General features: G+C 42.0%; 1 protein-coding gene across 2 annotated transcripts in view; it reads left to right on the forward strand.

The window, feature by feature from the left end:
• Positions 1-12,672, forward strand: part of DLG3 (discs large MAGUK scaffold protein 3) — a 533,344-nt gene that overhangs the window by 316,153 nt on the left and 204,519 nt on the right. For both annotated transcript variants that reach the window (XM_040442126.1, XM_040442127.1), the window contains exon 5: positions 350-403. In XM_040442126.1, coding sequence (XP_040298060.1) covers positions 350-403 — 54 coding nt within the window. The remainder of the gene's footprint in view (positions 1-349; positions 404-12,672) is intronic.

Raw genomic sequence — 12,672 nt, forward strand, 5'->3', positions numbered from 1 at the left:
AATATTCCTCAGGGAGATCAGGGTTTGGGAACTGTCTAATATTTGTTATATAGTGTGTATTCACATTGGACTCCACAGGGCGGGATATGGACCACCCCTCGAGTCTCCAAGCCTGCAAGAGTCTTTATGTCTGACACTATCTAAATCGAATTTCCCACTGTGGGGTCCCTGCCTTATATCCCTGAACTAAAATCTTAGTTCCTGCATCCCTCGGCGTCTTCAGGGGATGACATGCAGGCTGTCTTTTAGGATCAGGAATAACGTTGCGTACCTTTGTCATTGATATCTCCTCTGTATTGCATTATATTTTGTGGCATGTGTCCAACATCCAGTTTTTTTTTGTCAACAGGCTGGTGCCGCACCTATGCTGGTGAACACAGACTGTCTGGACCCAGGTTCTTCGGTGAGTGAAATCAGAATATCATATCATACAAGCTAATTCTTATTTCATCCAGATGCTAGCTAACATGAAGGTAAACTTATTGTTAAAGTTGTTGTCCGAGACTTTGATATTGGTGGCCTATCCTCAGGATAGGTCATCATTATCAGACCTGAGGGGTACGATTCCTGTCACCCCCACCGATCAGCTGTTTGTTGAGGTCATGGGATGACTTACCAAGCACAGTACCATACCTTGTATAGCGGATTTGCTTGGTATTGCAGCTCAGGCCCTTTCTCTTGAATGGGACTAAGCTACTCCTAGGCCTGGGAGGAGGCCGCAGTGTTAGCAGCCTCTACAAACAGCTGATCGACAGGGGTGCCGGGAGTCGATCCAATTACATATTGATGACCTATCTTGAAGATTGAAGGACATCAATATCAAATTCATCAATCAAAATCAGAGAAACCATAATAATAGTGACATTTGCACAAAGAAAAATGGGGCCCCCACTAACATTGAGATCAAGGAGGTCCCATTTCCCAATTTCCCAACTGTATTATTAAGTGCAATGAAAATGGCACAGTCATTCAATTATGACTTTGTGGGGCAGTGTCAATACTCAGGATTGTCCCATTAAAAGTTAAACACTTGTTTGTCATTGTTGCTGCACTCTATATACAGACATATATATATATGTAAAAGGTTTGTGTGTATGTCATCGACATTATTCGTAAAAATTAATCAATGAATCTATAACTTGGCAAATCTTTGTTCACAGAGTGTATTATTGGCAGAACTATTCCATGTTTTGGTTTAACCCTTTAAGGTCCAAGCCAGTTTTGGCCTTAAATTAGTTATTCAACTGTTTGAAACTGTGGCTGGGTCATCAGTATCTGATCGGTGTGGGTCTGACACCCGGGACCCCCACTGGTCAGCTGTTTGAGAAGGCTCCTGTGAGTGTCACACCTTTTCGCTGCTTACACTAGTCAGTGACATCACGACCATCAGTCACATGGCCTAGGCGCAGCTCAGCTCCAAAGAGCAAACAGCAGGTGGCACTATATAGATACATTTTATTGAAAAACTCGGTGGCTGTACTACATTTTTGACTACATGCAATTACAAAAGTACTCATATCCAGGTGCTGGTGTGAAAACTAGAATATTTTTCGCGGGAAAATCCCTTTAAGTGAATGTTAATCCATTGAGGCAGTTGTGCAAGGACTTTTTTATTTATTGGTACCATCTTAAGGTACATATGACTTTTTGATATTTTTTTATATAATTGTTTGGGAAGTGAAATGACCAAATGCAGCTATTCTGTAATTTTTTTTACAGATCTTTTTATAGATCAGGTTGGATGTGGTGATACCAATTAGGTGTAGTTTCTTTCCTTTTCTTTTACCAATAATAAGGAGGAATATATATATATATATGCACATTTTTTAAAGTTCCACTAGGGGACTTAAACTTCCATTTATCTGATCTCTGGTAAAATATTCTTCTGTAAACTTCTGTATAGTAATGTATTTCCCTTTCAGTATTAGGCCTCTTTCACGCGAGTTTTCCGCGCGGGTGCAATGCATGAGGTGAATGCATTGCACCTGCACTGAATCCGGACCCTCTCATTTCTATGGGGCTGTTCACATGAGCAGTGATTTTCACGCATCACTTGTGCGTTGCGTGAAAATCTCAGCATGCTCTATATTGTGCGTTTTTCACGCAACGCAGGCCCAATAGAAGTGAATGGGGCTGCGTGATAAGGGAAAATAATAGAATCTACAGAACACCTAACCCAAACCCGAACTTCTGTGAAGAAGTCCGGGTTTGGGTCTGTGTACCAAACATGCTGATTTTTCTCATGCACGTGCAAAACGCTTTGCACTCGCGCAAAAAAAATCGCGCATTTTCCCGCGACGCACCTGCATCCTATCCAGCCCTCACACGCGACGCCCATGTGAAAGAGGCCTTACACTGACAGTTTATCTATTATTTGGCTTCTGGACATGGCAACCCAGGAGACCGTTGTCGTGGCTACCATCAGGACCCAGCGGTCATGTCGATAGTGTACAGAGGGAATCTGATCCCTTTGTAAATTACTTGGTCGCTATTGACCACAGCATCTAAGGGGTTAAACATCCGAGATCAGAGCTAGCTGGCTATGTATAACAGAGATAGCCTGGCTATGTATAACAGCCGACTCCCGCTGCGGATGGTGCGGATTCAACTCCAGAGCCTGCACCATCCCTATGGGCATTAAATACCAGCGCTCAGCGATGTACATGTATGGGAATTTGTATTCAGGGATTAAAAAATTGGGAGCTTCTTTTTGTTTAGGATCTCCTTCTAATTTTGGTGAAAATGCATAGGAAAATGTCATAGGTAAATAATAGAACTGATTTGTGGGTTTAGAAAAAATCCTGTAACAGTTGAAAAATAGACAGAAGTCTATAAACCTATTATCCTAATGCTGCAGAAGATAGCTGTCAATTTCCTAATATTAGGAGATGATGGGGGTAATTTTTCATTGCCCCTAAGCCTTTCTAGTGTAAAAAAATAAGTTGCACACCATGGGTTTTGGACTTTCTAAACACCATTTGCACAACATGTTTTGCATAAACTGTGTTTTTACACTATCATAGTAACATAGTAACATAGTACATAAGGCCGAAAAAAGACATTTGTCCATCCAGTTCGGCCTGTCATCCTACAAGTTGATCCAGAGGAAGGCAAAAAAAAACCCTGTGAGGTAGAAGCCAATTTTCCTCACTTTAGGGGAATAAAAAATTCCTTCCCGACTCCAATCAGGCAATCAGAATAACTCCCTGGATCAACGACCCCTCTTTAGTAGCTATAGCCTGTAATATTATTACACTCCAGAAATACATCCAGGCCCCTCTTGAATTCCTTTATTGCACTCACCATCACCACCTCTTCAGGCAGAGAGTTCCATAGTCTCACTGCTCTTACCGTAAAGATCCCTTTTCTATGTTTGTGTACAAACCTTCTTTCCTCTAAACGCAGAGGATGTCCCCTCGTCACAGTCACAGTCCTGGGGATAAATAGATGATGGGATAGATCTCTGTACTGCCCCCTGATATATTTATACATAGTAATTAGATCTCCCCTCAGTCGTCTTTTTTCTAACGTGAATAACCCTAATTTTGATAATCTTTCAGGGTACTGTAGTTGCCCCATTCCAGTTATTACTTTAGTTGCCCTCCTCTGGACCCTCTCCAGCTCTGCTATGTCTGCCTTGTTCACAGGAGCCCAGAACTGTACACAGTACTCCATGTGTGGTCTGACCAGTGATTTGTAAAGTAGTAGGAATATGTTCTGATCACGGGCATCTATGCCCCTTTTGATGCAACCCATTATCTTATTGGCCTTGGCAGCAGCTGCCTGACACTGGTTTTTGCAGCTTAGTTTGCTGTTTATTAAAATTCCTAGATCCTTTTACATGTTAGTGTTACCGAGTGTTTTACCATTTAGTATGTATGGGTGACTTGCATTATTCCTTCCTATGTGCATAACCTTACATTTGTCAGTGTTAAACCTCATCTGCCACTTATCTGCCCAAGCCTCCAATCTATCCAGATCCCTCTGTAGTAGTATACTGTCCTCTTCAGTGTTAATTACTTTACACAGTTTAGTGTCATCTGCGAAAATTGATATTTTACTATGCAAGCCTTCTACAAGATCATTAATAAATATATTGAAGAGAATAGGGCCCAATACTGACCCCTGAGGTACCCCACTAGTGACAGTGACCCAATCTGAGTATGTACCGTTAATAACCACCCTCTGTTTTCTATCATTGAGCCAGTTACTTACCCACTTACAGACGTTTTCTCCGAGTCCGAGCATTCTCATTTTATATACTAACCTTTTATGCGGTACAGTGTCAAATGCTTTGGAGAAGTCCAGATACACGACATCCATTGATTCGCCGCTGTCAAGTCTAGAACTTACCTCCTCATAGAAACTGATTAAATTAGTTTGACATGACCGATCCCTCACGAAGCCATGCTGATATGGCGTTATTTGCTTATTTCCGTTAAGATGCTCTAACATAGCATCTCTCAGAAAACCTTCAAACAGTTTACCCACAACAGATGTTAAACTTACCGGCCTATAGTTTCCAGGCTCTGTTTTTGGACCCTTTTTGAATATTGGCACCACATTTGCCATGCGCCAATCCTGTGGGACATTCCCTGTCAGTACAGAGTCCGCAAATATCAGAAATAAGGGTCTGGCTATGACATTACTGAATTCCCTTAGGATACGGGGGTGTATGCCATCCGGTCCTGGCGATTTGTCTATTTTGATATTTTTAAGTCGCTGTTGTACTTCTTCCTGTGTCAGACAGGACACTTTTAATGGCGAATTTATTTCAACATTCAGCATTTCATCTGACAGTTTATTTTCCTCAGTGAATACATTGGAGAAAAAAATATTTAACAGCTTTGCTTTCTCCTCGTCGCTCTCTGCGACTCCCCCCTCATTACTCTTTGAAGGGCCGACACCTTCAGATTTATACTTTTTAACATTTATATAATTGAAGAACATTTTAGGGTTAGTTTTACTCTCTTTGGCAATTAATCTCTCGGTCTCTAGTTTGGCCGCTTTTATTTGTTTTTTACATGTTCTGTTTTTTTCCTTATAGTTTTTCAGTGCTTCCGTGCTACCCTCCTGTTTTAGTGTTTTATATGCTTTCTTTTTGTCATTAATTGCTTTCTTTACAGTTCTGTTTATCCACATTGGTTTCTTTTTGTTCCTTAACCTTTTATTCCCATATGGTATGTACCTCTCACAATGAGATTTTAGGATGTTTTTAAAGATATCCCATTTTTTGGCTGTATTTTTATTTTTGAGGACTTTGTCCCAGTTAGTTAGGCCTATGGCCTTTCTTAGTTGGCTAAATTTAGCTTTTTTGAAGTTTGGTATTTTTGTTCCTCCCTGTAGAAACGCTCTTTTGAATGATAATTGGAAGGTTATTACTTTATGGTCACTATTTCCCAGGTGTCCCCCAACCTGCACGTCTGTTGTTCTGTCAGGTCTATTGGTTAATACTAAATCCAGTATGGCCGTCCCTCTAGTCGGGTCCTGAACCAGTTGCGAGAGATAATTGTCTTTGGTTATTGCCAAGAATCTGTTTCCTTTATGAGTTATACAAGTTTCAGTTTCCCAGTCTATATCTGGGTAGTTGAAGTCCCCAATAATAACCACCTCATTATGATTTGCCGCCTTGTCTATCTCGTTTAGTAGTAGATTTTCTGTGGACTCTGGTATATTAGGTGGTTTATAGTAAACTCCTATTAGTAATTTATTGTTGTTTTTAGCTCCATGTATCTCTATCCATAGTGACTCCACATGTTCATGTCCCTCACTTATATCTTCACGGAGTGTAGGCTTTAGACAAGACTTTACATAAAGGCAGACCCCTCCACCTCTCCGGTTTTGACGATCCTTTCTGAACAGACTGTAACCTTGTACATTAACTGCCCAGTCATAGCTATCATCCAGCCATGTCTCAGTTATTCCCACTATGTCATAGTCCTCCTCACACATCACTAATTCCAGTTCACCAGTTTTATTAGTCAGGCTTCTGGCATTAGTATACATACATTTGAGAGGTTTATGTATATTTTTTACCCTACACCTTTCCTTCTGAACTGTTCTAGTCCCTCCTTCCATTCCTCCCCCAGTCTCACTACCTTGCCCCCGGTCTCTATCTGCACTATCTTCCCCTTCTATAGTGTAATTATCCTCCCCCCCAGTCCCTAGTTTAAACACTCCTCCAACCTTCTAGCCATCTTCTTCCCCAACACAGCTGCCCCTTCCCCATTGAGGTGCAGCCCGTCCCTACGATAGAGCCTGTAGCCGACAGAGAAGTCAGCCCAGTTCTCCAGGAAGCCAAACCCCTCCATCCTACACCAGTTCTTGAGCCACTTGTTAATTTCCCTAATCTCCCGCTGCCTTTCTTGTGTGGCCCGTGGTACCGGTAGTATTTCGGAAAATGCTACCTTTGAGGTCCTTGCCCTAAGCTTTTGACCTAAATCCCTGAAATCATTTTTAAGGACTCTCCACCTACCCCTAACTTTGTCATTGGTTCCGATATGGACCATGACCGCTGGATCTTCTCCAGCCCCTCCCAGTAATCTGTCAACCCGATCCGCGATATGTCGAACTCTAGCGCCAGGAAGACAGCACACTGTTCGGCGATCACGGTCTTTGTGACAGATTTCCCTATCTGTTCCCCTAATAATTGAGTCTCCCACTACTAGCACCTGTCTGGCCTGCCCTGCTCTCCTGGTTCCCTGCTTACCGGAGCTGACATTCCCCTGACTGGCAGAGGAAGTGTCCGGCTGCGGCAGTGCCACCCCTGGACTGATATCCCCCTCATCTGCCAAACGTGCAAACTTGTTGGGGTGTGTCAGATCAGGGCTAGCCTCCCTGGCACTCTTCCCTCTACCCCGCTTTCTAAATGTTACCCAGCTAGCTACCTCACTTTCCTCAGCCTCCTCTCTGTCACCCTCCCCCTCATCTACCCCAAAGAGTGCTTGCTCGGTGAGAAGCAAACTTTTTTGCAAATTGTCAATGCCTCTCAGTGTTGCAACTTGCCCATTTAGAGTCTCGATTAGCGATTCCAAACGGGTAATTTGCTCACATCTTGAACAAAGATATACACCCTCGAACGGCTGTTCCAGGACTGCATACATCATGCAAGATGTGCACTGGACTGCGTTGTCAATTGTGCAACACATACTAAATGGGGATTACACCACAAAAGCAAAAAATACAATACAATGTAGTAATAAGATACAGGCCAATTGCAGTCCCCCACTGAAGACCCTGAATCTAAAGTCACTTAATCTTAAGTCACACACTTAATCAACCACGCGTCGCGGTCAAACTCGCGTTATATATCTGCTTATATTAATATAAATGCAGCTCACTACACCAGCCTGGTTTGCTTCCCCTCTGGAATCCTTTTCTAAATGGGAGTGTGATGTAGACCTGGTGTGGAGGGGTAGGCGGGGCTTAGGGGGTGGGCGGGGCTGACTGATTCACGCGCATAGCAAAACACAAGGTGCATATTAAAATATATAATACTATATAATGACTATATAAACTGACTAGGGTCTCTGCTGCACTGGTCTCTGCTGCACTGGTCTCTGCTGCACTGGTCTCTGCTTCAATGGTCTCTGCTGCACTGTACCGTATTTTTCACTCCCTATAAGATGCACCTAGGTTTTAGAGTACAACAATAAGAAAAAATATTTTTCATTACACCTCAGGTCAGACCAGCAATCAGACCCACAATGTTAATCAGACCTCAGATCAGACCCCCAATGCCTCAGATCAACCCCCCAACCCCAGCCATCGATCAGCCCCCATGTCAGCCATCAGCCCCCTATGTGAGCCATCAGCCCCTTATGTGAGCTATTAGCCCCTTATGTGAGCCATCAGCCATATGTGAGCCATCAGCCCTTATGCCAGCCCCCAGATAGCCGAGCCGAGGACCATGAAGCGGTAAGTACAGATCCTTCACCGCTTCCTGGTCCTCCTGTACTAATGAAGCGCTTCCATAATGGAAGCGCTTCATTAGTACCACGTTAAAGACTGCCCTGATCGCTGCGGCCCTGTAAACAATCTTCCAGGGCCCGATCCTGGGCCGCGGCCCGGCGGTTGGGGACCGCTGCCGTAGTGCTTCCGTGGGCTTCCGATCCGTGCTTCCGTTCAAGTGAATGGGTCCGCATCCGTGATGCAGAGTGCACATGGCCGGTTCCCATGTATTGCGGACCCGCTGTATGCGGGCCACAATACGACTGGGCAACGGGCGTGTGCATGAGGCCTAAGGCTACATTCACAGGAACAGCCGTTATTGTTTGTCACACAGCCATTTTTAGAATCAATAGAAGTCAGTGGAGCTATTCACATGGCCGCTTTTTTAATAGCCAGTGAATAGCTGCTGTCCAAAAATAGGAAATTTCCTATTTTTGGCCATTTTCACGGTCAGACGTACCCCATTGAAATCAACTAGACCTTTTTTTAAGGAGTGCACCTGTCTAATGTCCATTAAAACTGCTCCTTTAATGGGTTAAAATAATGTGATGGGTTAAAATCACGGTGGGAGAGCAGATTATTTCCTCCCCGTGCTTTCAATTAGATAAAGTGAGTATTTAAATTTTAATCATACTGACGGCCACTAATGGTGGTAGTAATCTTACTGGGGGCACTATGGGGGACATTATGTATATGGAGGGCACTGCAGGGTTGGGATTAAAAAAAAAAATAAGCCAATTGAATTAGTCCGTTTTTAACGGCTATTTAAAACAGACAGCCAGAGAATGGATACAATAATGGTTTAAAAATGGTCATGAAAACCGAACATTGTGTCAACTTTTATGGCCTTTTATTCCCTGTCATGTGAATGTAGCCTAAGGCCCCTTGCAGACGAGCGTGTCCGGATTAGATCCGGATGCGTCCCGATGCATTGCGGCAAACCCGCGCGAGTAGGTACGCAATTGCAGTCAGTTTTGACTGCGATTGCGTTCCGTTGCTCAGTTTTTATCGCGCGTGTGCAATGCGTTTTGCACGCGCGTGATAAAAAACTGACTCTGGTACCCAGACCCGAACTTCTTCACTGAAGTTCAGGTTTGGGTTCAAGGTTGTGTAGATTTTATTATTTTCCCTTATAACATGGTTATAAGGGAAAATAATAGCATTCTGAATACAGAATGCATAGTACAATAGGGCTGGAGGGGTTAAAAAAATAATAATAATAATTTAACTCACCTTAATCCACTTGTTCGCGCAGCCGGCATCTCTTCTGTCTTGTTCTGTGAGGAATAGGACCTTTGATGATGTCACTACGCTCATCACATGGTCAGTCACATGATCCATCACCATGAACCATGGTGATGGATCATGTGACTGACCATGTGATGAACGTAGTGACGTCACCAAAGGTCCTATTCCTCACAGAACAAGACAGAAGAGATGCCGGCTGCGTGAACAAGTGGATTAAGGTGAGTTAAATTATTATTTTTTTTTTTTTAACCCCTCCAGCCCTATTTTACTATGCATTCTGTATTCAGAATGCTATTATTTTCCCTTATAACCATGTTATAAGGGAAAATAATAATGATCGGGTCCCCATCCCGATCATCACCTAGCAACTGTGCGTGAAAATCGCACAGCATCCGCACTTGCTTGCGGATGCTTGCGATTTTCACGCAACCCCATTCATTTCTATGGGGCATGCGTTACGTGAAAAACCCACAAAGAGGAGCATGCTGCGATTTTCCCGCAACACACAAGTGATGCGTGAAAATCACCGCTCATGTGCACAGCCCCATAGAAATGAATGGATCCAGATTCAGTGCGGGTGCAATGCGTTCACCTCACGCATTGCACCCGCGCGGAAATCTCGCCCGTGTGAAAGGGGCCTAACTGGGACATGAGGGGAGAGCCCAATGAACATATTAATGTAATCACACAGCCTTTAAACTGAAAAGGAGACCAGACTGCAGCTCTATGAGATCATAATGGGTCCTAAAGGATCCTATTAAGTTCTAGTTGGCCTGTCATGTTTTCATATTTATTTACAGTCTAGTACAGCAGGTTTTGCTATTCATGCTATCAAAAAGCAACTGCAATCTGAAGGAAGTGTGAACAGAGCATTAGCAATAGTCTCTGCATACAAATCATCCTGATGAAGATGATTGATGCCATAATACACTGCCTGTCCCATAAAAAAAGTACCAAAAAAAAAAAAAGGTCACACACTCTAATATTTCGTTGGACCGCCTTTAGCTTTGATTACGGCACGCATTCGCTGTGGCATTGTTTCGATAAGCTTCTGCAATGTGACAAGATTTATTTCCATCCAGAGTTGCATACATTTTTCACCAAGATCTTGCATTGATGATGGTAGAGTCTGACCGCTGCGCAAAGCCTTCTCCAGCACATCCCAAAGATTCTCAATGGGGTTAAGGTCTGGACTCTGTGGTGGCCAATCCATGTGTGAAAATGATGTCTCATGCTTCCTGAACCACTATTTCACAATTTGAGCCCGATGAATCCTGGCATTGTCATCTTGGAATATGCCCGTGCCATCAGGGAAGAAAAAATCCATTGATGGAATAACCTGGTCATTCAGTATGTTCAGGTAGTCAGCTGACCTTATTCTTGGAGCACATACTGTTGCTGAACCTAGACCTGACCAACTGCAGCAACCCCAGATCATAGCACTGCCCCCACAGACTTAGGCACTAGGCATGATGGGTGCATCACTTCATCTGCCTCTCTTCTTACCCTGATGCGCCCATCACTCTGGAACAGGGTAAATCTGGACTCATCAGACCACATGACCTTCTTCCATTGCTCCAGAGTCCAATCTTTATGCTCCCTAGCAAATTGAAGCTTTTTTTTCTGGTTTGCCTCACTGATTAGTGGTTTTCTTACGGCTACATAACTGTTCAGTCCCAATCCCTTGAGTTCCCTTCGCATTGTGCGTGTGGAAATGCTCTTACTTTTACTATTAACCCTTTCATGACCAAAGGTCATTGATGCTCCAGTGTCCAGGTCAAAATTTACAAATCTGACATGCGTCACTTTATGTGGTAATAGCTTTGGAACGCTTTTACTTATCCAAGCCATTCTAAGATTGTTTTCTCGTGACACATTGTACTTCATGACAGTCATAAATTTGAGTCAATATATATCACCTTTATTTATGAAAAAATCCCAAATTTACCAAAAAGTTTAAAAAAAATTGCAATTTTCAAAATTTCAATTTCTCTGCTTCTAAAACAGAAAGTCATACCTCATAAAATATTTATTACTTAACATTCCCCATATGTACACTTTATGTTGGCATCATTTTGGAAATGTTATTTTATTTTTTTAGGACGTTAGAAGGCTTAGAAATTTAGAAGCAATTCTTAAAATTTTTAAGACAATTTCCAAAACCCACTTTTTAAGGACCAGTTCAGGTCTGAAGTCACTTTGTGGGGCTTACATAGTGGAAACCCCCATAAATGACCCCATTGTAGAAACTACACCCCTCAAGTTACTCAAAACTGATTTTACAAACTTTGTTAACCCTTTAGGTGTTCCACAAGAATTAAAGGAAAATGGAGATGAAATTTCTAAATTTGACTTTTTTGGTAGATTTTCCATTTTATTACTTTTTTTTTCTTTAACACATTGAGGGTTAACAGCCAAACAAAACTCAATATTTATTACTCTGATTCTGCGGTTTACAGAAACACCCCACATGTGGTCATAAACTGATGTAAGGGCGCACGGCAGGACACAGAAGGAAAAGAACTCCACATGGTTTTTGAAAGGCAGATTTTGCTGGACTGGTTTTTAGACACCATGTCCCATTTAAAGCCCCCCTGATGCACCCCTACAGTAGAAACTCCCAAAAAGTGACCCTATTTTGGAAACTAAGGGGATAAGGTGACAGTTTTATTGGTACTATTTTGGGGTACATATGATTTTTAATTGCTCTATATTAAGTTTTTTGTGAGGCAAGGTAACAAAAAAATTGCTGTTTTGTCATCTTAAATTTTTTACAAGATTCATCCGACATGGTAAATCATGTGCTATTTTTATAGAGCAGGTTGTTACGGACACAGTGATATCAAATATGTCTACTTTTTTTGTTTGTTTGTTTCAGTTTTACATAATAAGGCATTTTTGAAAAAGAAATTATGTTTTTGTGTGTCTATTTTCTGAACGCCATATGTTTTTTATTTTTCTACCGATCGTCTTGTGCAGGGGCTTGTTTTTTGCAGAAAGAGTTGAGGTTTTTATTGGTACCAATTTTGGGTACATATGATTTTTTGATCATTTATTATTACACTTAATGGGGCAAGGTGAGCAAAAAATTGGCTGTTTTGGAACATATTTTTTTTTTTTTACAGCGTTCATCTAAGGGGTTAGGTCATGTGACAGTTTTATAGAGCAGATCGTTACGGATGTGGCAATACCCAATATGTATACTTTTTCTTATTTATTTAAGTTTTACACAATAATAGCATTTCTGAAACCAAAAAAATTATGTTTTAGTGTCTCCATAGAGAGCCATAGCTTTTTTTATTTTTTGGGTGATTGTCTTAAATATGGGCTCATTTTTTGCGGGATGGGGTAACGGTTTGATTGGTACTATTTTGGGTTATATACGCCTTTTTGATCGCCTGGTGTTGCACTTTTTGTGATGTAAGGTGACAAAAATGGCTTTTTTTTATACAGTTTTTATTTTTAAGTTTTTAT

Source organism: Bufo bufo, chromosome 8, assembly GCF_905171765.1.
Source record: "Bufo bufo chromosome 8, aBufBuf1.1, whole genome shotgun sequence".
Taxonomy (NCBI): domain Eukaryota; kingdom Metazoa; phylum Chordata; class Amphibia; order Anura; family Bufonidae; genus Bufo; species Bufo bufo.